The 27,278-nt window shown below is 23.0% G+C and overlaps 12 protein-coding genes across 12 annotated transcripts; 5 read left to right on the top strand and 7 right to left on the bottom strand.

Moving 5' to 3' along the window:
* Window positions 1-2,563: 2,563 nt before the first annotated feature.
* On the top strand, window positions 2,564-5,157 carry SRAE_2000211600 (Immunoglobulin subtype domain and Immunoglobulin-like domain and Immunoglobulin-like fold domain-containing protein; the record flags this gene model as incomplete). Its single annotated transcript, XM_024653147.1, has 3 exons — window positions 2,564-2,644; window positions 2,699-2,872; window positions 2,920-5,157. 3 exons carry the CDS (start codon window positions 2,564-2,566, stop codon window positions 5,155-5,157), a joined length of 2,493 nt encoding a protein of 830 aa, XP_024506652.1.
* Window positions 5,158-5,584: 427 nt separating this feature from the next.
* Window positions 5,585-6,538, bottom strand: SRAE_2000211500 (Mitogen-activated protein kinase kinase kinase 7; the record flags this gene model as incomplete). Its single annotated transcript, XM_024653146.1, has 2 exons — window positions 5,585-6,208; window positions 6,251-6,538. 2 exons carry the CDS (start codon window positions 6,536-6,538, stop codon window positions 5,585-5,587), a joined length of 912 nt encoding a protein of 303 aa, XP_024506651.1.
* A 136-nt stretch (window positions 6,539-6,674) lies between these two features.
* Window positions 6,675-7,094, bottom strand: SRAE_2000211400 (Prefoldin beta-like domain and Prefoldin domain-containing protein; the record flags this gene model as incomplete). The annotated part of the gene is made up of 1 exon (XM_024653145.1): window positions 6,675-7,094. One exon carries the CDS (start codon window positions 7,092-7,094, stop codon window positions 6,675-6,677), a length of 420 nt encoding a protein of 139 aa, XP_024506650.1.
* Window positions 7,095-7,646: 552 nt separating this feature from the next.
* Window positions 7,647-8,781, bottom strand: SRAE_2000211300 (26S proteasome non-ATPase regulatory subunit 7; the record flags this gene model as incomplete). Its single annotated transcript, XM_024653144.1, has 3 exons — window positions 7,647-7,751; window positions 7,791-8,600; window positions 8,644-8,781. The coding sequence occupies 3 exons, from the start codon at window positions 8,779-8,781 to the stop codon at window positions 7,647-7,649; spliced, it is 1,053 nt and encodes a 350-aa protein (XP_024506649.1).
* Window positions 8,782-8,977: 196 nt separating this feature from the next.
* Window positions 8,978-10,667, top strand: SRAE_2000211200 (Protein PTCD3 homolog, mitochondrial; the record flags this gene model as incomplete). Its single annotated transcript, XM_024653143.1, has 2 exons — window positions 8,978-9,196; window positions 9,243-10,667. 2 exons carry the CDS (start codon window positions 8,978-8,980, stop codon window positions 10,665-10,667), a joined length of 1,644 nt encoding a protein of 547 aa, XP_024506648.1.
* A 76-nt stretch (window positions 10,668-10,743) lies between these two features.
* SRAE_2000211100 (Leucine-rich repeat and Leucine-rich repeat, typical subtype-containing protein) lies at window positions 10,744-12,837 on the bottom strand (the record flags this gene model as incomplete). Its single annotated transcript, XM_024653142.1, has 4 exons — window positions 10,744-12,036; window positions 12,201-12,345; window positions 12,556-12,582; window positions 12,626-12,837. 4 exons carry the CDS (start codon window positions 12,835-12,837, stop codon window positions 10,744-10,746), a joined length of 1,677 nt encoding a protein of 558 aa, XP_024506647.1.
* Window positions 12,838-13,392: 555 nt separating this feature from the next.
* Window positions 13,393-14,496, bottom strand: SRAE_2000211000 (Eukaryotic translation initiation factor 3 subunit H; the record flags this gene model as incomplete). Its single annotated transcript, XM_024653139.1, has 2 exons — window positions 13,393-14,415; window positions 14,458-14,496. The coding sequence occupies 2 exons, from the start codon at window positions 14,494-14,496 to the stop codon at window positions 13,393-13,395; spliced, it is 1,062 nt and encodes a 353-aa protein (XP_024506646.1).
* A 289-nt stretch (window positions 14,497-14,785) lies between these two features.
* On the top strand, window positions 14,786-15,482 carry SRAE_2000210900 (MIR motif domain-containing protein; the record flags this gene model as incomplete). Its single annotated transcript, XM_024653138.1, has 3 exons — window positions 14,786-14,939; window positions 14,986-15,388; window positions 15,437-15,482. The coding sequence occupies 3 exons, from the start codon at window positions 14,786-14,788 to the stop codon at window positions 15,480-15,482; spliced, it is 603 nt and encodes a 200-aa protein (XP_024506645.1).
* A 1,301-nt stretch (window positions 15,483-16,783) lies between these two features.
* SRAE_2000210800 (Copper-transporting ATPase 2) lies at window positions 16,784-19,995 on the top strand (the record flags this gene model as incomplete). The annotated part of the gene is made up of 3 exons (XM_024653137.1): window positions 16,784-18,428; window positions 18,477-19,546; window positions 19,591-19,995. 3 exons carry the CDS (start codon window positions 16,784-16,786, stop codon window positions 19,993-19,995), a joined length of 3,120 nt encoding a protein of 1,039 aa, XP_024506644.1.
* Window positions 19,996-20,056: 61 nt separating this feature from the next.
* On the bottom strand, window positions 20,057-21,609 carry SRAE_2000210700 (CG5919 protein; the record flags this gene model as incomplete). The annotated part of the gene is made up of 5 exons (XM_024653136.1): window positions 20,057-20,302; window positions 20,345-20,640; window positions 20,860-21,348; window positions 21,407-21,552; window positions 21,602-21,609. The coding sequence occupies 5 exons, from the start codon at window positions 21,607-21,609 to the stop codon at window positions 20,057-20,059; spliced, it is 1,185 nt and encodes a 394-aa protein (XP_024506643.1).
* A 1,401-nt stretch (window positions 21,610-23,010) lies between these two features.
* Window positions 23,011-25,178, top strand: SRAE_2000210600 ([Pyruvate dehydrogenase (acetyl-transferring)] kinase, mitochondrial; the record flags this gene model as incomplete). Its single annotated transcript, XM_024653135.1, has 2 exons — window positions 23,011-23,357; window positions 24,308-25,178. The coding sequence occupies 2 exons, from the start codon at window positions 23,011-23,013 to the stop codon at window positions 25,176-25,178; spliced, it is 1,218 nt and encodes a 405-aa protein (XP_024506642.1).
* Window positions 25,179-25,256: 78 nt separating this feature from the next.
* Window positions 25,257-25,835, bottom strand: SRAE_2000210500 (Hypothetical protein; the record flags this gene model as incomplete). Its single annotated transcript, XM_024653134.1, has 2 exons — window positions 25,257-25,358; window positions 25,407-25,835. The coding sequence occupies 2 exons, from the start codon at window positions 25,833-25,835 to the stop codon at window positions 25,257-25,259; spliced, it is 531 nt and encodes a 176-aa protein (XP_024506641.1).
* Between the last annotated feature and the right edge of the window lie 1,443 nt (window positions 25,836-27,278).

Raw genomic sequence — 27,278 nt, 5'->3', positions numbered from 1 at the left:
CCTTTTATAAAAGAAAAAAATGAAATGAGGATAAAAAGCGAGGATAAAAATGTTATTTTAATTGATATATTAATTTTATTTCTTCCACTTCCTATAGAAGATGTCATCCTAAAAAAAAAAAAAAATAGAAAGTATGATTAATACTATATTTAGTTGTCAAAAAAAAAAAAAAATTCATATCATCAATTAATTCAGGGTTATAGGAAAAATGAATTCTAGTTAGGTGAAAACAAAAAAATTATTTTTAAAAATATGTAATAGTTAAATATTAATTTTTTTCTTTTTTATTATTCTAAAATTTTTGTTTATTTTTTTTTTTTAACTATTTAAATAATTAGTTATGTTAATCATTAAATATAGGGAGATAATATATATATATATAAATATATATATATATCGATGTATTATTATAAAATAGATAAAACAACACCTAAAATGTATTTAATAATTTTTTTATGGTAAAAAAAAAAAATAAAAGAAATAGTATCTTATATTAAAAATAAAAGTTATAACTATTATTTTCTATAAGCTGATACATGTTTAATCGCCAAATTACGCCTATCTTCCTTTTTTAGTGCAATAATAGATATATTTATAATATTACTATAAAAGAAAAATTAATTTAAATTATTAGTTACTTAATTAAAGCAAATTAAAAAAGAAGCAATGATATTGAAAAATATTTGTATGAGTAATCAAAGATGATAATGGTAAATAATTAAGTAATCATTTAATTTATTACAATATATTTATAAAATTATTTTTTATGAGAAAATAATTTAACGAGGATTTTGTTATTTTAAAATATATGTATATTGTAATATAGTAAATAAATTCTATAAAAGTAGTGATTAATTGAATGGTTGCAAATATAAAAGAATGTTGTTTTAATAATTAAAGGTTAAATTTTCAAATAACAGTGAAAAGATCAATGTCGAGTAATTTTTGTAATAATTTATTTTTTTTAACTTTAATGACTAGTACATATGATAAAAAAATATTACAACTTTATAGACAATAAATACATGTTATATTTATTATGGCAAAAAAACAATTTATGTTAAATAATTTTGAAACAGTTTATTAGCAAAAATACATTTTATTTATTTAATTGTGCAATTATCATAAATAAAGTTAGTTGATGTAATAATTAATCATATTACTATTTGTGGTATTTTTATTTAAAAAAACCTGTTATTTAAATCATTCATAAGTGTTAATGAATTTAGTAATATTTATCAAGCTAAATGGAAAAATAAAAATTCTTTTAATTTTAGATTTATTCTATTATTTTTAAATTATATAAATATAGGAGTGAGAAAATAATGTAGAGAAAGCTGGAATATCAATAAAAATAGATTATATTATTTAAGGCAAAAAGGTAGTAATAAAGTTGTTTCTTAAACTTGTAGATATTATATGACAAACACATTATATTTATAAAAATACTGGTATTTAAAATAATTTTTGTGGATTATATATATATATATATAGAAAGAAACAGATGAAATGAACAGTTTAAAAGTATCCAATAATTACTATCAAAATGGAATGTTCTAATGAAGCTTGTAATATTTAATATAATAATATATACATTCTTTAAATTAAATTTATCCTCTTATATTATTAAGTATAAAAATAAAATAAAAAGATTCAATGTCAAATAATATAATGATCACTATTTATATACATATAAAATTATAATACAATGGCAATTAATAATTAACTAAGTTGTTTTGATATATAAAATGTTCCATATAAATACATTATTTAATGTTAAAATATTTTACCATAATAATAATTTCTTATCATAATTCCATCAATGATGATAGTTATCGAAGAAGTTACTTTAAATATGTAATAGATTTTTTTTCAAAAATTATATAATAATGTATTTATTAAATATTTTTTTCAATTATTATACAACTTTTACTATAAATTTTCTTTTTTTTTTTTTCAAAAACCAGAGCTCATTAAATTTTTAAAAAAAATAACTTTATAAATTTTATCTTTACAAACAAAAATATACTATCATAATAAAATACCTAATTGAAGTTTAAAATGTGTCATCAAAAAATTTTAATGAACAAAAAGAGAAATTTTTATTTAATTAAAATTATCATTTATTATCTAACATCTTCTAAATTGTATTTAAATTTTGACTTTAATTTATGACAAAAAAAAAGAGTAATGATCTAACAATTAAACATAATATTATCCTTAATCATTTTAATTTATCACAGCAAGTTAAAATGTATTATCTTTTCCCACAATGAACAAATAAAGAAAAAACTATTTCAATTATTTATTTAAAATAAAAATTACTATGCTTTTATTTAAAAGTATTTCAATTATTCCTGTTTTTAAATATCAGTAATAATCAAATGATTAAGATTAAAAAATTAAAAAAATTTTTTTTAACTTATTTCTCAAAAAAAATGTTTTTGCATATTAATAATAAATTATGTTACTTGAGATAAAATTAAAATTTTCAATTAGAAAAACAAATTATATATTTATTCTTAAAAAAATAAAATTATATCAATTATTATTATGAAAAATCATGTTTCTCATAATTAATTTATTTCTTATCATTACGGTTATTTCACATTCAATTAATGCAAATTTTTCTAATCATTTTAATGTAAGCTATCATCATTCATATTTTTTATTTTTCAAAAATTTACTTTAAATTTAGATTTCTTTTAAACCTTCCCTTGACATTAAATTAAAAAATATTTCAAGAGAAATTTCGTTATATGGAATATTATTTAATCAACACATCAATAAACTGGAACATACATATCTCATTGGAAATATCTCAATAGAAACATTTTCTATTGCTATCAAACAGCATGAAGCAAATGTTACGGTATGATTTTTTTTTTATTTGTTATTTTATTTTAAAATTAATTTTAGTTTGTAACTAAAAATCAAAATAATTATCAAAATAAATGTGTAAATAAAGAGAATGTTTTAACATTACAAACTTATAAATGCTTTCCCCAATTTCATGGTATTTTAGTGTATTTGGAGGATTTTCCAATTGATATTAAATATATTTTTGATGAAATTTCAATAACATATCAAAGAAATAATAATTCTTTTGGTTATGAAAATTATAAAAAATTTATTTTTAAAGTAAATAGAAAAATTAATGATGGATCAGGATTTATTAATATAAATGGTAATAATGGAACATATTATCAAGCATATATTAAGGATCCATACATATCTTATAATAAAAGTATAATAAATAATTATATAAAAGAATATAACTCCTCTATACTAAATGTTGATTATGAAAAAACTTCTAGTATAATTAATTTATTTGGGGAAGTTTTAAATAAAATTGATACAACAATTTCTGATTATTTAATATACCTTAAAAAAGAATATCCTTTAAAAGCTGTTGTTGGTAATCTCAAAGAAAGTAGTTTAATAAAACGTTTCTCATCTGGTAACCGAAGCATTGATTTTGATTTTTTTAAAAATGATGGAATATTTTATGAAATTGATTGTTTTTACAATAAAATAAAAGTACATTGTATTGAATTAAATAATGAAATAAAAATACCATTTAATAAATATAATTTTACAATTGGCAAACAGATGGAAAGTAGTATAAATGTTACAACATTATTAAGAGGAAATATATTTTATGAAGTCATTAGACAACCATTTATAGTTTATCATGACAAACCTACAACTTCTATGAAAGATGTATTATATAAAAATAAAATTGCTACATTTGAATGTCCTGATACTGGTTCAGAACCTATTATTAATAAAGTATGGAGTATTAAGATGATAGATAAAGGTTATGCTATGGAGATAAATAATAATATTGAAAAATATGGTACAAAATTTTATTTTGAAAATAAAAAAAGTCATTCCATGAATTATCATTCTATTCTTTATGCTAATAGTACTGATTTTCAAAAATTTGGCCACATTCAATGTACAGTTGTTAATAAATTTGGTGAAGGAATAATTAGTTATCGTGTTATTGAATTAGAAAAAATGAAATCATTAATATCATTTACGGTTAGTAAAATAGACATCTATAATGGTGATAGTGTTACATTTAATTGTTCAGCATCTGAAACCCATGACAATTTAAATTTACAAATGTATGGACCATCTATAAATGGATCTACTAGACTTCTTGAAAGTTTTGCTTTTTCAAAACATGAAAAAATATATATTTTTGAAAGAATTGAATTACAAGATTCTGGAGAATATTCATGTCAAGGAAATGTAAATAGTGATTTTATTATGGAAGAAAAACTTCAAATCAATGTCCATCAAAGTGATGTTATATTCCCAGATGGAAAAGAATTTATCAAAAATGTTAACATTGGAAGTAATGTTATCTTGGAATGTCCTATTATTTTACAATCATTTTCATTTATTCAATGGTCATTTATTGATGAAACCAATATAAATCGTATAAAAAAACCTATAAATGATGTAGATGGAAATTTATTTATACAAGGAAATAGAAGTTTAATAATTCAACAAATGACTATTAGTAACGTAGGCCAATATATATTTGAAATTCATTTTGATGGTAAAAAAGAAGAATGTAACTTCCGTGTATTTACTGATTTCAGTGATCCTGTAGTAAAAATAAAACAAAGTAACAATTATATTGATTATGAAAATAAACAAATATTAAAGCAAAAAGAAATTATTAAAGTTGGTGAACCAATACACATAACATGCTTTGTTGAGTATGAATCAACTATAAGTACTAATGTATCAATTATTAAAAAAAATCATAATCAAAATATGGAATTAAATCATGTTACAAAACATGCAGGTGATAAAGCAGAAAAAATAATTTATTATAAAAGTAATGCTTCTATAAATGATAATGGAGATTATTATTGTATAGTTACAACATTTTTCTTTAACAAAAGAGTCATTTACGCAAAAACAAAAATAATTGTAACAAATAATGAGGAAGATAAAATGGACACACTTTCAAAAGAATGTAATATTGAATTTCCTGAAGCTCAAACTCATAAAACATTCTTTTTCCTTTTTTTTATTATAGGAATATTAGAAACAATATTATTAATGGGTATAATATATTTTTGTATTTTTACAACAATGTTAATTTACAACAAAAAGAGACCAAAACGTTTCTGAATAAAATGATATTTTGGAGTATGGCAAGCTAGTATAATATATAAATAATATTAACCAAAATATTTTTACTTTTTATATGTTAAAATTAATAACTTTCTTTTGAATGATTAAAAGAATTATTTGTTTTAAATATATTTAAAAAAAGATCTAGAAAATTAGTAAAAATTATTCAAAAGTTTTTTGCTAATAGTTAATTTAGTAAACAATAATTAGTAAATAATAATAAAGCTTGAAAAAAAAATATTTTTAAAGTTATAATATTAAGTATAATGTATGTGTCCAAGTTTAACATAAATTATTTCTTAATCACCAAAATATTGAAACTGGATAAATAATTGATGTTAAAAAAAAACTAAATATAAATTTGATAAAAATTAAAATCCTTAAATAATTTGTTTATTTTTTTTCTTCTAAATTTGATATAAATTCACAAGATTTCTGTTATTTTTTTATACAACACCTCTGAACATATTCGATTATCTGGACATACTTCTAAGCATGAATTAATAATTTCTTGAAAAGATACTGGAATTTTACTATTACAAATATTTGGTTTCAAATTAGCATAAGCAACATTCCACATAATTTCAATTTCATTTTTAGATGTATCATATGGTGACTCTCTTGTAAATATTTCCCACAAAACCATACCAAAGCTGTAAATATCACATTTTGTTGTATATGAAGAAGAAAAATTAAGTTCTGGAGGTCTGTAACATGACATTCCTGCAAATGCTTCTGGTTTTTGATTATTTTCTTTCGAAGAACCAAAATCACAAAAGATTGCTGTCTTTAAATCATTAGACAACAAAATATTAAAAGGATTAATGTCACCATGACAAAAATTAATATTATGAATTGAAACTAGTGCAGATGATAAACCAATAATCCATTTATTTATATTTTCACAATATTGAGACTTCCAATTTTTTAATATATCCTTTAAATTACCACCTTCATGATATTCTAAAATAATTCCAAGTAAGTTACCTTTTAAAATTCCTAGAAATTTTATTATATTTGGATGATTTAATTGTTTTAAGGCATTTATCTATAATAACAAATTTTAATTGTTTTAAATTAAGAAATTTACCTCATTATAATAATGATAGTTAATTGTTGTATTATGTGTTTTTAACATTTTTAATGCAACATATTTTCCATTTTTTTGTAAAACTTTATATATATCTGCAAAATTTCCAACCCCAATTTTATTATTTTCAGAAAATGGTTTACATGTAAAGTCATCTAAACTAAATGTAAATAATCCTTTTGTTATGTTTATTATGCTTTCATTGTCAATTGAAGTTGAAAAAAGATATCGATGCATATCTGCATCACAAACATCTGCCTTTTTTATATCAATTGTCAGTTGATCCATATCTTTATAAAATAAATTTTTTATTTATCGAAATTGTCAAATATTTTACTGTGGGATACACCATTATATATTCATAAATATATTAAAAAATTTTTATTAAAGTAAAAAAAATTTATCATTTAAATATATTACTTAGTTAGCTAGCCTTTACTCCGGCTGGTAAAGTTTTATTTTGTTGATTGGCAAGTTGTTGCATTTGAAGATGTTTGGCTTCCTCTTCACTTACTACACGAATATTATGTTCTTGTACATAATTGTCATGCTCAGTAAGTTTAGCATTAAGTTTTTCCTCCAATTGTTTTGTCAAAATTTCAAAACGAGCAATATTTTCTTTAAGAAATTTGCTAACACTTCCAACATCAGATTCTAAAAGATGACCACCAGCAATTCTGTAACTTCTACGATTTGGATCCATTCCATTTAATTCATTTAAAATTTTCTTATGATCCCTCATCTCCTGAACAGCTTTTGCATACTCCCTTTTGATAATCATAACTTCCTCACGAAGTAATTTAAATTTTTGAATAATTTTTTCTTGTTCACTTTGTATGGACATTTTATAGATATCTGTAAAAATGTTAAGTAAATATTAAAAATTTTATAAAAAAAGCAACCCTTAATAGAAATTTAGTATCGTAAAAAAAACTTTAAATAAAAAATTGGGGAAAAGCGTATGTTTAAATTGATATTTAAGTAAACTAATAATTATTTACTAGATTTAGATTAAAAAAATTTTCTCTTTTTTTGTAATAACATTTTAACATCTCTTTTAAAATCAGTAGTAACTACTGATAATAAAATTTTTATTGGTAATTAAAAAAAATTAATTTTAATTACACTAGTAAATAAGCATTAATAATGTTTCTAACTAATTTTCTTAAAATATTAGCTCTTATTTCATTACTTTTGATACAAAATGATATATAAAAACTTTGGAAATATACAATAATTTAATAACATTAAAATTACTTAAAAAGTATATTTTCTATTGTAAGTTGCCTGTTATAAAGAAATATAAAATTAATGTATTATTACATATCACGAAACATAAGAATTTAAAGTTATATTTTTAATCATAAATAATTATAATTCATAAAAACATCATAATTTATTTTCCTTTTGCTTTACTATCAGTCTTCTCCTCTTTCTTATCTTCAACTTTTTGTGTTTCATGTAGATTCATAACATCTTTCTCTGCTTTTTGCAATGAAATCTAAAAACCATAATTATAAGAAATAAAAAATAAACCTACTTTGTTATCAATCAAATTATGCAAAGCAATAACAGAACGAACAAGAGAACCCATGTAGATGCACATGTATTGATCATTACATGAAATATTTTGACTTTCTATAAATGATGGAGTATGAACATTAGGTAATAAATTTAATGCCTCTTGAATCATGTAGTTAATTTGATCATTCTTTGGAAGTTTACCAGAATTGACGTTTTCCAAATATTTACAAATATCACCAAGATATTTTTCTAATCCAGCCAAACCAGCAAGTTGATGATTTAGTCTTTGAGTTAAAGTACCAGCTGTTTGATCTTTAATATCTCTCAATAAATGTTCAACACCGACTTCTTCAGCTTCTTCAGCAGCAATTTCACTTGATACATGCTCAAACGTTTTTGTTGGTAGAGACCCGTCATTGTGATTTTCATGACATTGATAATATGCCTCTGTTGGAAGACCTGATGAAGATGGTTGAGCTTGAATAATAACAAGAACAGGATTAGGTGTGTATTTCATTAGCAATTCGTTAATAGCAATATCATTTTTACAAAGTTTTGGACCTGTGTGATACCAGCCAACAATTTTTTCTTTTGCAGCTACCTTATAAAACATGTGAAACATTGATTCCAAATAATCTACATCAACAAACCAAGTGCCATTGTCATCTTCATCAAATGGTACAGCAAAACTATTTGCTATATCTAACGTTTTTCCTGGACCACTACTTCCAAGAAGAACTCCTACAACTCTTTTAACTTTTTGGACTTTACTTATTCTTGTGAAATGATCAACAACACTAAGTAAAACTAATGGATGCACTGTAACCTGAAAAAAAAATTAATATTTACTATTAAAAAATAAAATTTACCTTTTTAAATGGACATTTTTTTTCAAAATCAAATTCTCTATCTCCAACAGGTTTCTTAGGAATTAATTTTGTAGTATTTTCATCCTTAGGACATTCAATTTTTTGAGCTTTTTCATCGTTGCTATTAAATGGAGCCATTATTTAAAACTTTTTAACTTAAAACACAGTAGGTCAAAGAGAAAAGAAAAAATGATGACTTTATGAGAACAGCCTCCCAACGACACCTTACCAATTGGTTTATAATATATAACTATTTTTCGTGTTAAGAATTCAAATTAATTTTTTAAATAAAATATTAATTTTGTTTTTTCAACATTTAATTAACTATATTACTATGTTGAGAAAATTTTTAATTCAAGGGTATCGCTTCACTACATCACCAACTCCTAAAATTTCAATTCCTTATGCAATAAAAAGATCACCAACTGAATTGCTGGAAGCTTTAAACTCAACTGTTGGTACAGATAAAACTGCACCACATTATTCATTCATCGATGATCCTTTATGCATACCATCAACAGATGATCAAAAAAATTCTTATTTTGTAGCAAGGGTATGTTTTATAGAAATTGTTATTTATTATATTTTTAATAATATAGGAACTCGGTAAGAGGACGGCACGCATATTAGCAAAAGAATGGCCAACATTATTTATGTATGATATTGATGAACCAAGACTACCAATTTTTAGACCAAAAAATTCTCCAGATATTAAGATGTTAGAAGGTACCGAAACAGAATTAATTGAACTAATAGAGGCACAAAAAGTTAAAATAGCTGTGGAATGTTATGAAAAAATAAGAGCTAATGGTATAGATATTAGTGAAAAAGTTCAAATGGATTTATTTAAATTAGTTGTTTATTGCAATGAAAATGACCTTTTTGATGATGAAGCAGAAGATCTTCCATGTTTAAGAAAAACGAAAAGTGAGATTTTACCAAAGGAGTGGGTTCAACAGGGTATAGCTGAATTATTATTTGAAACAACTGAGAAAACTCCTGAAACATATTCTATTATGATTGCTGGACTATGTAGATATTCCAGTGATTATTCTTTAAAAAAAGCTCATCAATTGTATAATGAAATGCTTAACAAAAAAATGGTTCCTTATATAGAGGTTTTTAATGCTTTAATGTCAACATCTGGAAAAGATTATATAAAATATTTAAAAAAAATAAATGAATTAAAGATTCAACCTAATACTGAAACAATGAACAGTTGTATTTTATGTGCAAGGAATGGTAAATACAACGATAGATTTGATTTTATCCAAAAATTAATTTTGGAATTTAAACAATTTAATGTTGAACCAAATTTTGGTACATATAGACTTATTTTAAAATACCTAACACCTGGAAATCATGAAAAAACACCAGAAATTGATTCAATCTTTGTTTCTGTACTTGATCAAATTTTAAAAAGATTAGAAAATGCTAGTGAAATAAAATATGAAAATGTTAATGATGCTCAATTTTTCATTACAGCTTTGACTATTGCTGTTGATAAAAATAATGAAGATTTAGTTAAAAGAGTTGAAAAAATATATACTGATAGAAAAAATAAAGTTAAATTTATCAGTTTTGTTGATGAAACTTATTTTTATAAACATTATCTTCACTATAACATGATAAAACTTCCATTGGATGAATTTGAAAAAATTTATAAAGAACATGTTCCAAGAGTTTGTGGAGTTAATCAAATAATGTCAAAATTTCTTGTTAGTCGCCTTCTTTTAGAACCAAAATGGAGTTTTATTAAACGTATTATTGAAGATTCGATTGTTTCAAATAAAATTGCGTATTTAGATGTTGCTAGAAATGTTAGAAAGTTGCTACTTACCGTTGATGAAGATAAATTGTCACCTAGTGATTTAATTAATTTTAGAAAGCTTTTATTGCGTTGTTTAGATATATGGGCAGATTTTATAAAGTTTAATGAAGAAACTAATCAGATTAAGGCAGGAGCATGTGATGGTCAATTTGTTGAAGAAACAAAAAAAATGTTTTCTAAGTATATAGATTAGATAGTTATAAAAAAAATAATTTTTATTAGTATGTAGAATAATATACATTTTTTGTTATTTGTTTTAAAAAAATTAATTAAAATTTTCTATCATATGTGTTACCAACTAATTCTTCATGATTTTTTCTTTCAAAACATTTTTTTAAATGCTTTAATAGTACAAAAACAAATATTGTTGAAAAGAAACTTCCTAAAAACATATTTGTTGCTAGTGAAACAATAAGATAATTTTCAACTTTATATTTTTTATTACTAGGTGGAGTTACCTCATGAACATCTTTTTCATCCCATTCTTTTTTTATTTTTTCTTCTATCATTTTTTCCATTTCTATTTGTTTGATAATACATGAATCTCTAACGCTCCTTAACTTTCTACTCGCTTCACACCCACTATTTTGTTCTAATTCTCTATACAATTCCAGTTTTTCTAATGTACTTTCATATAACTGTTTACAATGTTGTAACAAATTAGTCTCCATTCTTTGTTCACTCCATATATTAACTTTTCTTTTTAATTCATTACTACTATTTGCTAAGTGAATATTCCACATATATGGAGTACATGGTTCTTTTTGCCATAAAGGCAATTGTATCAAAGTTTCTAATATTTGCTCAATTAATTCAATATTGTTAACTGGTATTAAAAATAATCCATATGGCATTTCAATTAAAGGATTTCTATCAAATGTTAATGATGTAATTGTTGAAAGCATAGCTAAAACCTCACTGGGCATAGAATCTTTTTTATAAAATAAATTTCCACTTAATTGAAGGGTATTCAAATGGCAGCACTGTGTCACAGCTATTGGCATTTTTGTTAAGTTACACCAGTTTAATTCTAATTTTTGCAAACTTTTTAATGGTAAGAGAGTAAATATATCTAACTGAATTGTTGGATTATATGATAAGATAAGAGTTTTTAAATTTTCTAATCCTATCATTGCTTCGGCAGTTAAATGTGTTAGATAAGACTTAGCTAATGAGAGGTATTTTAATTTAGTATTTCTTGAAAAGACACTATCTGGTAATGGGGTACGAAAATGATTATATGACATGTCTAGGTATCTTAATTGTGTTGCCTGTGAAAATGTATGTGAAGCTAATCTCGTTATTTTATTATGAGATAAATCTACTTCTTCTAGGTAGGGTGAGATAAAAGAAATACGATGAATGTGTGATATTTCATTAAAAGATAACTTTAAATATTCTAATTTTGGTAGAAGAGATATTGATGTTATATCAATTAATGAGGTTCTTTTTATTGTTAATTTTTTTAATGAATGTCCTAATGAAAACCATTTTGGTAAATAAGCCAGATTTTTGTTGTTTTCAATGTGTAATCTTTCAATAGTCTTTATCCAAGTAGATGTCTATAAAAAAAATATAACATTTTCACATAAATAAAAGGAAATTTTATATTAAAAAATGTTAAATATCTAGCTAACTTAATAAAAGTAAAGGCTAATAAAATGTAGCCCTTTTTTTTATCATTTCGTAATATTGTAAAATAAAATTTTTACTGAAATAAACAAACCTTTTTTGTGAATTGAAATGGAACATTTATTAATTTTAGTGAAGTTAAATTAGGTATATTATTAAAAAATTCATTCAAATTTATATCCATTGAATTTGAATTGTGAAATTGAATTGTTAATTGGTTCAGATTTTTAAAATATTTACTTAAATCTTCATGTTGCATTTCTTCATTTACCTCTTTAATTTTTAGTACTAAAGATGTTACATTATAAAGAGAAAGACCTTCAAAAAGAGTTGGTGTTAATATTGAATTCCATGATTTTATTGTAACAGATCGTTCCACATGAAAAGGATTCGGTAAGTTTAACAATCTACAATTTATTATTCCATAATCATTTGATACATGATCATACCATTTTTCTGTTGATGGAGCAGATAGACTTAAAAAAAATTAATCATAAAAAATAGTAAAATTAAACTTACTCAGGAGAACAAAAAAAATCTTCTTCAATTGTGATGAAGCAACCACAAGTTAAATTTCCTTGATTTTCACAAAAATCTTTAAATTTACATTTTTCATTTAAAATTTCATTGGCTGAACAACAAATTACATTTATTCCAGATCTATTAGAATGAATGGCTTCACATGTATTGTCGTCAAATTTATTTATATTTTTTTCTTCTTCATTACACATACATTTCAACAAAAGATGAAGAAATATTATCAAAAAAAAATTCCATTTATTTGCTATTATGTCCATGAATATTATTTAAAAAAAAAACTTGAATGTAATAGAAAATACTTTGATGATGAAAGAATAAAAATAACTCACATTTGATATGAGTTTTTCAATCTAAAACCCAAAGTCCATCCTTCTTTTTATTTTTCTTTTATATGTCATTATGGCAACAGTAGCCATTCTGACACTCATTATTACCCATTTAGAAAGAATGCAATTTGTTCATATATAGTATGTAATATTTTCTTGAGAAAGAGAAATTTTTATACACTAAAAAGAAATATACTATAAAAACTAAAAATAATTTTATAATATATTTATAGTATGTAATGAGAAAAATATCAATGCATATCATAACTTAAATAATCAACAATATAAACTTTTAAGTTTATATACATTTAAAAAAAATTTTTTTTTAAATGATATCAACATAAAAGTATTTTCATACTACAAAAAAAAAGATATATTATTTTTAACAAACATTAAAATAACATAACAAAAAAGAGATAATTATTTTTGTAATGAAGATAAACTAGCTGCATTTTCTTGTAATGATTGAAGAGCCAAAATTTTATGTATATTTTCATTAACAACTTCTTGTGTAAAATCAGAATGAGCTTTTGTCCCACAAGAGGTAAGGAAAATATCTAAAAGACCATTCTTGGAACACCATTGAGGCATTCTTATAGTTTTCTTTAATTCATCCATTGATAATGGTTGTTCTCCACGAGCTATTCTATGCTCATTTTCAGCTTGTCTTTTTTGAAGAAGTACAGTCAACTGATTTTCTGCTCTAACTTTTTCAAACATATATTTATTATATGCATTAAGTTGTTTATTAAGTTCATCAACGCCTGTTATCATTCCACGTAATGCTTTTTCTAGAGTATCTGTATTTTCAAGAGATAAATCTTGTAATGAATCACAAAAAGCATCATCTTCATTAATATCTAATTGTGCAAACATAACATTGGCAAGATGAGAATTTTTAACTTTAATTGGAAGTTCTTCAAATAAATTCTCGTACGTCAAACCAGCCATTTTTATGGCATCCGGTGACCAATCTCCTTTAATAGATAATTGTAAAGCATTTTGTGATAATCTCAAGGCTCTAATACCAATCTTTCCTTGACGAGTTAAAAGAGGATCATAAATTAATAAAACTCCATCAGTTACTTGAGTTTGTACGTCACACAATGATTCAACCATTTCTTGTGTAAAACATGCTCCAAATGGTTGTGATTGATAAAAACCAACTAATTCATAATCCATATTCATTTGTCTAAATTTTCTTAAAGTATCAAGAATTTCATTTTGCTTCATGTCATCATTTTGTTGCATTACTTGAGGATTAACTTCTTCTCCTTCAGAAAAATTTTCAAAACGTGGTGTGGGAAAACAATTAGTAATTTCTAATTTTCCATCATCAATAGAAATAAGACCTGTTAAAATTCCTTGACAATTCTCACCACTAATGTCTCCTAAACCACCTTCAAATTCACTATCAACATGTTTAACAATTTTCATAAGAACCTATATAACAAATTAATTATAATTAAATAGTTTTTAACATACCAAACAATCTAATTGAACATATTTTATGCTAGACTCCATAATAAAAAAAATATCCTTTTTTTTTTAAATTTATTAACCTTTAAGAAATATAAAATAGTTATTATTAAAGATAAAAAAATCAATTTTAATAATAATTCTTGTCCAAAATTAAAACAATCTACTTTTAAAACGACTCTTGGAATAGTGTTTATATGATTTGGCATAAAAATTTTAGGCTTTCAAAATTATTTTATTCTAGGTAAATTATTTAATTTTATAAAATATGATATATTATATATTGTTATTATTTATAACTTTTGTAGTAACTATTAATGGAGACTTTAATCTTATGACATGTGGTTCAGTATTAAAATTAAAAAATATGGGAGAAGATGTTAGGTTACATTCTCATGATGTAAAATATGGATCAGGAAGTGGACAACAAAGTGTTACTGGTACACCATCTCAAGATGATGTCAATTCACATTGGCAGGTTCTTGGAAGTATGTTTAATTAATTTTAAATTTTATAATAACTATTATATTATAGCATTAAATGAAATATGTTCTAGAGGAAAACCAATAAAATGTGGACAAAAAATACGTTTATATCATTTAAGTACACAATGCTTTTTACATTCACATGATATTGCATCTCCATTGTCAAAACAAAATGAAGTTTCATGTTATGGTAAAGATGGAACAGGTGATTCTGGAGACAATTGGGAAGTAATATGTGATGATGAATATTGGGAAAGAGATTCAGAAATATCATTAAAACATGTTGATACGGGTAGATATCTTCTAAATTCAGGTAATCAATTTGGAAGGCCAATTCAAGGTCAACGTGAAATTGTTGGAGCACGATCTATTAATAGAAATGGTAGATGGATTACAGCAGAAGGTGTTTATATGGGACAATCTAAGACAGATGATAAAACAAAGGATGAATTGTAATGTGAAGAAGTTTTTGTTTTTTTTAAATTATAAACTAATTTAAGTAGTGTATTTATTTCTTCACTAGATATGAATCATCTTGCCCTATGATGCTTTAGTATGATATGACATGTATCAGACAATAATTTTTTTTTTGTCTTCAACCTCTTATATTCTTTTTGATATATTTTAGAAGCACATCATTATATATTTTATTATTTTTTTTTATTAATAATAAAAGTTACTTATTTTATTTGCTTTTTTATCATGCAAATATAATAATTTGTTGATGTAAAACCAGTTAAAGTACTAGGGTAAACTTTCCATTACCCTATAATGTGAGTTACCTTTGAAAAGTTAATTTTTCTATTACATACTAAGCTGAAATTTATTTAGAAATAACAAATTTTTAAACTTTTATTTATGTAATATACCGGTATGATAAATTAAATTGGGTAAAGGTGTTTATGTACAAATATGTGTGTGCAATATCATGTAAAAAAAAAGGTTAAAAGCTTCATTTAATATAACACAATTATTCTTATTTACCAAAAATTATTTTCTTCAATTCCGCGTATTTAAAAATTTTATATATTATGTATTATTTTTTTTTTAAATTGTTAATATACTAAATAAATATTTTTAAATAATCTATTTAATAAAAATAAAAAATGTTATTATTTTTAATAAAAAAAAATATTTGTTAGGTAATCGTGATTTAATCTAATAAATATGTAGGCTTTAAAAACGACATAACTTGTAAGATTATTTTATAAAAATAATATATCATAATATGTTAAAACTTTTGTCATTTATGAAATAATATCTTAATGATAGTGACAGTTTTTTAATTTATTTGTAGGATACACTCTTCCAAGTGTAATAGACAATTTATGGACAGAGAGCATCTGATATACCTATTGAAGTATAAAAAATTTGATATAAAAATAATAATATACTTTTTATTTACTTTTATACATTAAAATGAATAATTATTTTACATAATTTTTTTGTTAACATTTAAATACTTTATTTTTATGTATTTATAAAACATTTAATAAAATATATAAGATAAGAAAATATTACTTTCATTTTTATCAACAAAAAAAAATATTACTTTCTTTCAATCAAATATTATATAGTTTACTGTTTAATATATTAAATTTCACACGTAAATTAGATATCATTTATATAAATTTTTCCTCATACAATAAAACTATCTTATCTTTTTTTAAAATTAATTTTATTTAAAGAATGAGAAAGATTTTTTTTATATTTTATAATAATTGATTATTTTATACAAATAAAATTTATTCATTTTAAATTTCATAATAATTTATATATTATTTTATTTTATTTTTTTATTTTAACTTTTAGAAAATAAAAATATCAAGATATATAAATAATTAGATATGTCTTCACAGAAAGAAGCTATTATTTCTGTGAACGGGATGACATGTATATCATGTGTTCATAATATTGAAGCATTTGTATCATCTAAACCTGGTATTGAGTCAATTAATGTATCATTGGGTGAAAAAATTGCTACAGTTCATTATGATACAATGTTATGGAATGGTGAAAAGATAGCAGAAATAATAGATGATATGGGATTTGATGCTAAATTAATAAGTGAAAAAACATCAGAAATCAAAAAACAAAATTTTAGTGAAGATACAGAAAAATTAATTATAAAAAATGACATAGAAAAGAATATAAAAAGTAATACGGATAGTTATCAAAAATGTTCTATTTCAATTGAAGGAATGACATGTTCTAGTTGTGTTGCTTTTATAGAAAGAAAAATGAAACAAGTTAATGGTATACATGGTATTGTTGTATCATTAATGTTTTCCAAAGCTGAGGTTGTATTTGATTGTGATCTTATATCACCTGAAGAGATATCAAGTCATATTAAAAAATTAGGATTTTCAAGTACAGTTTTGGATGCTCATTGTAGTGCATTATCAAAATTAAATGTTATTATAGATGGAATGAATTCACAAACATGTAGTAATAGAATTGAATCACATATATTATCATTAAAAGGAATAGAATCATGTACAGTAAATTTGGTTAGTTGTAATGCATGTATAGAATATACAAGTAGTCTAATAGGTGCACGAACAATTCTACAAGTTATTGAATCATTAGGTTATACAGCAAAACTTGCTACTCATGAAGATAGATTAAATAAAATTGATCATTGTGATGATATTAGAAGATGGTATCGATCTTTTATTATTTCACTTGTATTTGGTATTCCAGTAATGTTAATTATGATATATTTTCATTGGTATCGTCATACACATATGCATCATGAAAATCAAACACCAATATTTGTTCCAGCTCTTTCATTAGATAACTTAATTCTTCTTTTTCTTGCTACACCAGTTCAATTGATTGGTGGAAAATATTTTTATATACAATCATGGAAAGCATTAAAACATTTTACAGCAAATATGGATGTACTTATTGTTTTGGCAACATCAATAGCATATGGTTATTCATTAATAATATTAACAATTGCAATTTTATTTGAATGGCAATCCAGTCCAATGACATTTTTTGATGTTCCACCAATGTTATTAGTATTTATATCACTTGGAAGATGGTTAGAATTTAAAGCTAAAGGAAAAACATCAGAAGCTTTATCAAAATTAATGTCACTACAAGCTAAAGAAGCTATAATTATTGAAAAAAATGAAGAAGGTATAACTATTAGTGAAAAAAATATGGATGTTGAATTAATTCAACGTGGTGATCTCATTAAAATAATGCCAGGAGAAAAAATTCCTGTCGATGGTATTGTTATTGAGGGATACTCATCAGCAGATGAAAGTTTTATTACTGGAGAATCAATGCCTGTTGTAAAACAAATAGATTCTCCTGTAATAGGTGGTAGTATAAATCAAGGTGGTTTACTAATTATCAAAGCAACACATGTTGGACAAGATAGTACATTAGCTCAGATTGTCCTTCTTGTTGAAGAAGCACAAACAAATAAAGCACCAATTCAAAGATTAACTGATAAGATTGCAGGAGTCTTTGTTCCAGGTGTTGTATTTTTATCTTCAATAACATTTATTTCATGGATTTATATAGGATATCGAGATAATAAAGAAAAAAGTTTAGAATTTATTATAAGGCAAGCTTTTGAATATTCAATAACGGTTCTTTCTATTGCATGTCCATGTTCACTTGGATTAGCTACACCAACAGCTATTATGGTTGGTACAGGTGTTGGAGCAAGAAATGGAATTTTAATTAAAGGTGGTGAACCATTAGAACATACACATAAAGTAAAAGCTGTAGTTTTTGATAAAACGGGTACTATAACAGAAGGAAAACCAAAAGTATCCAAAATAACAGGTTTTTTTAAATTTGAAAATTGCTCTTTTGATAAATTTATTACACTTATTGGATCATCAGAAAGTAACTCAGAACATCCAATTGGAAAAGCTATAAAAGATTTTTCAAAAGAGATACTTAAAAATAATGCATGGGCAGAGACGTCATCATTTAGATCATCAACCGGAAATGGAATTGCTTGTATAGTTAACAATGCTGATGAATTTTTATCATCAATTACCACTTTTCCTATCATTGAAACAGGGAAATCAATTATTCTTCATAATAATTCATTATTTACCCAATATTTTCCTGATGGTAATTGTGTAATTATTCCAGAAAAAAAATCATTAAATGTAATTATTGGTAATGAAAAATGGTTAATGAATAATGGAATTAAAGTATCAGATTCTGTTAAACATTTACTCAAAGATGAAAGAAATTCTGGAAATATTGTTGTAGCAGTAGCAATTGAAAATATCATTTGTGGTATTATAACAATTTGTGATCAAATAAAAAATGAAGCATCTTTAGTTGTATCATCACTTCAAAATATGGGTATTCAAGTTTACCTCTTAACTGGTGATAATAAACAAACTGCTGAAAGAACTGCTTTAGCTTGTGGTATTAAAAAAGTATTTTCTGAAGTACTACCAAATGAAAAAAAGAAGAAAATAGAAGAACTTAAGAAAAAAGTTGGACATGTAGCAATGGTTGGTGATGGTGTTAATGATTCACCAGCTCTTGCAGCAGCTGATGTTGGTATTGCTATAGCTAGAGGTTCTGATGTAGCTATTGAAAGTGCTGGAATAGTTCTTGTAAATGTAAGTATCATATATTAATAAAATTAATGACACATTTTTTTTAGAATAATTTAATAGATCTTGTTGGAGCAATAAGATTGTCTAAAAAGACAACAACTAGAATTCATACCAATATTCTTTTTGCAACCATATATAATTTTATTGGCATTCCAATAGCTGCAGGTGTTTTTAAACCTTTAGGTTTATCTATTCAACCATGGATGGCTGCTGCAGCTATGGCATTATCTTCTGTCTCTGTAGTTACATCATCTTTATTTTTAAAAAGATTCAAAAAACCTACATATGAAACATTAGAAATGGAGCAAAAATATAAAAGTAGAAAACGCTCTCAAATAAGAAGTAGTGATTTAATAAAACAAAAATATTATGGTAAAGAGAAATTTTCAATAACGGGTAATGAAGAAATAATGAAAGATTCTGGTGTTAATCTTCTAAAACAAGAAGTTTAAAAAAACATTTTTAAATTATATATTAAATTTTTTTATTTAAAATAAATTAATTAAAAAAAATTTAAAGTCTACCAACTGTGTATGAACTTGGAAATTGTATTCTGTGAGTTCCTTTAGCACGTTCATGAAACATAAATCCGGCGTTTGGAATAACTTCCCAGTTGAGTGTAAGTGAAACATTATCGTGTTTCAAAAGATTGGAACCATCATCGAAGAAATAATACTCTGGATACAAGTCTTTCTCATTTATGACAACCCTATCACTTCTTAGAACAACTTGATCCCATAAAGTTACTTGATTAAATGCCTTTAAATATATTTATTAATAATTTAATTAAAAAAAACATACATTTTTTTTTGTTTTATAATCGGCAACTAAATAAACAAATAATTCTTTAACATTCCAATTAAAAACATCTGAAAGATCAACTTCAATATCTAATTCCATATGAGCAAAATCATTATTTGGAGTTCCTGGAATTCTACTAGGAATATTCTTTACCCTGACATTCCTTGCATTTAAAGTAGCTACAGTACTTTTAGCAAGAATATGACTACTGACAAATGCTAGAAATGTTGATGCTGCTAATACTGTTAAGGTAAAAGCTAAAACATTATTGAAACGAGCCCAAATATTGTGCATTGCTAAATTAATTTTAAAAAAAATTACATATTATATTATAACATATTAAAAAGATTAATGAAGATATTAATGTACTGTTCATTAAACAGGTTATAAATAAATTAAGTAAAAATAAAATATACACATTATATATACAACCGGTATTATATAAGGTAAAATATAAAAAATTGATTAGTTAAGTCTATGTATTATATTAGAATTACTAACAAGAGTACTTTTACTAAGATCTTCGAACCATTTTTTTATAAATCCATGTCTATTAAAAAGCATAAACCAAGGTGAAAATTTCTCACCACTTTGTATCATATTTTGTAATTCAATGAAATTAACAAACATAACCTTATCTACTTCATCCCGATTAAGTTTATACTTATTTGAGATGTTAATATTTCTAAGTATTAATGAATAATCTAGCTCAAATTCACCCCAAACATCATCCATAACAGCTTTATAAAGAAAACGTCCAGCTACTTCAAATTTATCCTCTGGAATATTCCATAATCCTAATTCCTGTCCCATCCGCCTACATGCAGCCATCTTAATTCCTTTGTTATCTTTTTCTTTAATTTCACTATCATTGTATAAGGGGTGACTACAACAAGTATTACTCCATACTCCAGGAAATGTAACTTTATTCAAAGAACGTTTCTGCAGTAGTAACTTATTTTCATCGTTAAACAAAAATACACTAAAAGCTCTATGTAATGATACTAAAAATAAAAAAAATTATATAACTATTTTTTAAATTAATTTTTTTATTATTCATACATGGTTGTTTGTGACATTCTACTTTACCAATACTTCCTAATATTTCATCAGATTCGGAGACTTTAATACAAATATCTTCATTTTGTACACTTCTCGAAAAATACCTTATTTGTTTAGAAAAATTAGGCTTTAAAATTTTTAAGAATCTTAAATTATATATTTTTTACTTATAATTAATGAAAAAAAAAAACTTACTTTGACATGTATAATGTATAAAAAAAAATATGTGAAGATACCGCTTAGTTGTAAGTGAGTTATTTGTCTTGAATAAACTTGAAGGTAAACATTTTTCCACCACCTAACGTGAATAAGACCTAAAAAGAGTTGTAGGATAACAAAAATACCATTTTAAATTACTCAATTTTTTTTTTGTAATTATTCTTCCATGATCATTGATCAATATAAAATTATTTATTTGACATAAAATTTTTTATCAAAGTATTTTAGAAATGTTTCATTTATTTTGTTGAAGCATACTATCTATTGATTGTCATTATAAAATATAACGTCTGGAAATGTAATTGCCAAATAAAAGGTGGAAATACCAAGAGTTTTGTTTATTTATGTCCAATTTTTTAATTAATTTGATCCTATTTACTTTAACATGGCAGATTATTTTAATAAATTTAAAATAAATAATAATGTTAGATTAAAATAAATGTTTATTTCTTACTAAATATTTTGGAAGCACACATTACATGTTTATATATTTATTTTTCTAAAATTTTTATTGTAAAATGTTTTTCTGAACATCTTTTTAATGAGTTGTTAGCATCTTCTTCACTTTATTTTTTTTATATCACGACAAAATTAATGTTATCATGGTATATATACTACTTATATATATTTTTTTTGTATATTATGCCATTGAATATGACTTTACTAGTATAATGCATCACTATTACTTTAAAATATATATATTAATATTTCATAATAAAGAAGAAAATCGATTTTTTTTCGATAGTTCAAAGTATACAGCATATCTTATCAATTATTATTTATTCTCTTATGTAATCTTGTTATATTTTGAATAATTATATAAAATTAAAAAAAAGAGTTGTTTCTAATTTTTATTTAACGTTATCAATGAAATCTATCTCAATAAATGTTATAATATATTTTTCTTTTATTGTTCTTTACGCATTATTTCTAATTTTTTTTTTCTAAAAATTTTGTGTAGTTACGCTATCTTTATATCTTAATGTTATAATATATAATTTTATTTACTTTCAAAACAATTTTTATATATCTTGTTGTATACTGATTAATATAATGATAATTATTAACATTAAAAAAAATATATAAACATGGAAATAATTTTAGAAGAGAAAATATGTAAATATATAAAGAAGTCAATAATATATTCAAATTTTTTTAAAGTTTCTTTATTTTTAATTGCTATATTATTACATTTTTTTTTACGTAAAAATATTTATGTATTAAATACTTTCTTTTCACTTAAAAATAAAGTTTAATATTTTTAAAATATATATTATCGTTTAAACTTCTTTATAGCAAAAACAAATTTTTTTTATACTATATCCTGATTTGCTATTTTTATTAACTAACATTAAAAAGGAAGGTAACAAAAGAAAAAGGAAATTATGAGATTATCAAAAAATTATCTTACTTATCTTACAAGATTTATTCGGAAACCTTATATACCAGAAAATCCTAAGAAATTACAATGTTACTCAAATTATGTACCTAATTCATTGACAATGCAACAATTTATGGATTTTGGTATTGTTGGTTCACCACAAAGTTCTTTTTATTTTATTAGAAAAGAACTTCCAACTAGATTAGCTAATATAATGGCAGAATTTGTCTATCTTCCAGATAGATTATTAGAAATGAGATCAACACAACTTCTCATTGATTGGTATGAAACAACTTTTAGAGAATTAATGGAATTTGAGCATGCTTCAGCAGATACTTCAACATTAATGAGGTATGTTTAAATAAAATTATACTATCTAAATATAGAACAAAAGATAATTTGAATGTCAACATAAGAATAATTATCTCTAGTTAATTTATAAAAAGTTTTAAATGTTATAAATTATTTTATGATAAATTATAAGCTTATAGTACAAAGGTTAAGGTGATAAAAAGTATAAACTAAATGATTATTTTAAAAAATGACATTAGTAAGATATATATATATAGAATGTCTCGAGAATTATATTATAATTTTAATAATTTTTAAAAGAAAATTAGTAACCTTTTTTATTTTATTATTGATATTATGGCCAAAATTTAAACAAATGATAAAAAGTTATTAAAATTGAGAGGATACAAAAAAAAATTACTAATATAAAAATTTTACTGTAAATGCTTTTAAATATATTATTCTAATATAAGAAAATTGAATTTAAAAATCAAGTTTCAATTTTTTTATTAAAATTTATAAAATACATACTTTACGATTATAATATAACGATTCACTATTTTAAATTTTTGCGCAATCAGATAAACCAAAGATAGTTTTTAAAATAAACCAAGCTTTACGTAAAAAAATTTGAAATTAATTGAAATTGTTATTAAATATAGTTTTTATAAGAAATTTATAAAATGAAATAACATATTTAATGTAGTTGAATGTCAAAAAATGGTTAACTCATATTAATTTTTTTTTATATTAATATCAATCAAATTTGAAAGATGTTTTTAATTTTTAATAAAATAACTTTATTATTGTTAAAGTTGTTGATAGGTAAAGAAAAACTTTATTTATATTTTGATAATAATTTAAAAGACAATTTATTTACTTTTAATACGAAATTTTGAAAATTATAAAAAAAAAGATTGGAAAAATAAACTTTATAGAAAAGTTTGTTATAAAAATAAGTATAATTATTTAATGAATATTTATTATAAAATTTAATAATTATACTTTAGTTTTAACGATACTTTGCAAACGATATTAAAACGACACTCAACTGTTGTTCAGACAATGGCTGATGCTATTGCTGAAATGGAAGAAGCTGATGGTATAAATCCAGCAAATTATTGGGGTGTACAATATTTTTTAAATAGATTTTACCTTAATAGAATTTCTATACGTATGTTACAATATCAACATTTATCAATTTTTGGTGATATGGTACCTGATTCTCCTAATTACATTGGTTGTATAGATCCATCCTGTGATATACAAAACATCATTGAACAAGCATATGCTAATGCTAAACATTTATGTGATTTATATTATTGTGGATCACCAGATATAAAGTTTAAAAATATTAATACTGTTGTACCCGGACAAAAAATTTATATTACAGCTGTTCCTGCACATTTATATCATATAGCATTTGAATTATTAAAAAATTCAATGAGAGCTGTCGTGGAACATTGTAAAGATGAAGATAACTTGCCTCCAATATGTGTATTAATAGTATTATCAAAAGATGATCTGAGTATTAGAATTAGTGATAAAGGAGGTGGTGTAGAACAAGAAAAAATGGAACAACTTTTTATGTACACTTATTCAACAGCTCCACCACCTGCTAGAGATGGTAGTGAGCAAACACCAATGGCTGGTTATGGATATGGGTTATCATTATCAAAATTATATGCTAAATATTTTCAAGGCGATTTAACATTGCATTCTATTCATGGGTATGGAACTCAAGCAACTATATATCTTAAGACAGATCCAAAAAAAGCTTGTGAAGTACTACCTAACTATGGTGCCTCCTCTAGAAGGCTAGTTCAACAGCTAACTCGTGGAAGTGATTGGTCTCATGACATATCTAACCGTAGGGTATAAAATATTTTATTGTAGTATTTTTTAATACATTTAAACAATATTATATTTGAAAATTGAATTAAAATAAAAATCTAACTTTTAAATTTCTTTTTTTATCATATTTAAAAGATTTTTCATAGTATCTGTTAATTTTTTTATATCATCATACTTTTTTTGAGATATTTCAAAATCTTCAAAAATCTATAAATAAATAAATAAATATTATTGTAGAAAAATTTTTAAAATTACATTTTTTACATAATTTCCAATTACTTTACAATCACCATCATTATTGTTTATAATACTTTTATTATTTATTTTCTTTATTATTTCTTCTTCTTTTTTTAAGTTACATGAATCAAATAACACATTTGTTGTTGCATGAAGTTGTTTAACAAATTTTGTAGATTCTTCAATACACTTAAGATACAATCGTGAATAATAATTTTGATTATCAATAACATGTTGTAATATTGGTTGTAGTGGAATGTTAGATGTTTTATTAATTTCTTTATCAAAACTTGCATGATAGTCTCCGTCTGGAAATTGATTCTTAATTGATTCTAAAATATATTTTTTAACTTCTTCTATTTGAGTATCTCTTCCACTATTAATTGTAACAGTGGTATTGTCAAGATCTTCTGTTAAAGTTATACTATGAAAATCCATATCTGACATGATGTTTTTTTTTTCAATTTATTATTATAATACAAAAAAATTTGATTACATATACCAAAAATAAGAATCATAACTCCAAAGTACTGTATTAAAAAATTTATCTTCGTTTCAAAACACTCCTCCTGATTAATGACTATGACATGAGAGAGTGGTAATTTATGGGTAAAGAATATATTGTATTGCATAAAAATTATTTATAAACTCTTAATTTTTCTTTTTCTCTCCGTTTTCTTAATTATCATCTAAAGTAAAAGTTGTAATTATATAAAATAAAAAAAAAAACTATTTCGGAGAAATTTTTTTAAATACCAATAATTATTAAATTAAAATATTATTCCAGTCTCTCTCTCTCCTTTATTTGTGCTTTCACGAAAATAATTAAATATCATATTTAATTATTTATCTTTTCTCTTTTAATTTTATGCATATCTTATTAACAAATGTTATGAATTTTATTTTTTTCAAACATTAGAATTATTTTTAATGTGGCTACCTTTTTATTTAATTGATAGTCAATACATTTTAAGTGATTATTTTTAAACTTGTTTTGTTTTTTATTTTTTTTTTTTTTTTTGAAATATTTTTAAAATAATAAATGCTTCTTGATAAGATTTTTAATTATTATAAACTACTAATATAATTTTATGATTTTAATTTGTATGCTAAATTTTATCAATTTTTGTAAAATATTTATAAATTATTAATTAAAAATAATGCTATCTTTCTCATCTATCTTCATTCTTATTGGATAGCTTTAATGTATGTATCATTGATACACTATTATTTGTATTAATATGGGCGTGTATTTATATATATATAAATTAAATGGTACAATTATTAGTTTAAATACAAAAAAAAAATTTTTAGTAACAAATGTAAGAATAATTGAAAAAAAAATATATATACAAAATTTTATTTTTTTTTAAAATATTTTTATTAAATTGTAATTTAATAATGTTGTAAATTATATAGAAAAATTTTTAAAATATTTTAATTTTAGTATTTCTTCTATAACATATACATTTTTATTAAATTAATAAATATAAAGAAAAAAAAAACAGTATAAAATAATGGATCAAGAACTTTGTATGTAGTTAAAAGATTTAAGATAATTATTAAAAAAAAACATTATAATATATATTTTAATAAAAATAATGGATAAAATATTTAAACTTCATTATAAAACTTAAAATTTTGAACTGAATTTAATGAAAAAATTTCTAAAGAAGGTGAAATAAACAAAAGATAATCTATCAAATTGTTGAATGATATCAGTTCTGCTAATTGAGAAAAGATTAAAAAATGTTATTTATACTTTATACAGCTTTCCTATTTGCTTATTCAGTATAAAAAGGTACTAAAAAAGGCATATCTCTTTTTATAATATTCTTCAACTATCATCAGCATCATCATTTTTCATTGACACATTATAAATCTTCTAAA

The sequence above is a fragment of the Strongyloides ratti genome, assembly GCF_001040885.1.
Source record: "Strongyloides ratti genome assembly S_ratti_ED321, chromosome : 2".
Classification (NCBI taxonomy): Eukaryota; Metazoa; Nematoda; class Chromadorea; order Rhabditida; family Strongyloididae; genus Strongyloides; species Strongyloides ratti.
The sequence above is the reverse complement of the archived record's forward strand: the minus strand, read 5'-3'. Positions and strand labels throughout refer to the sequence as shown.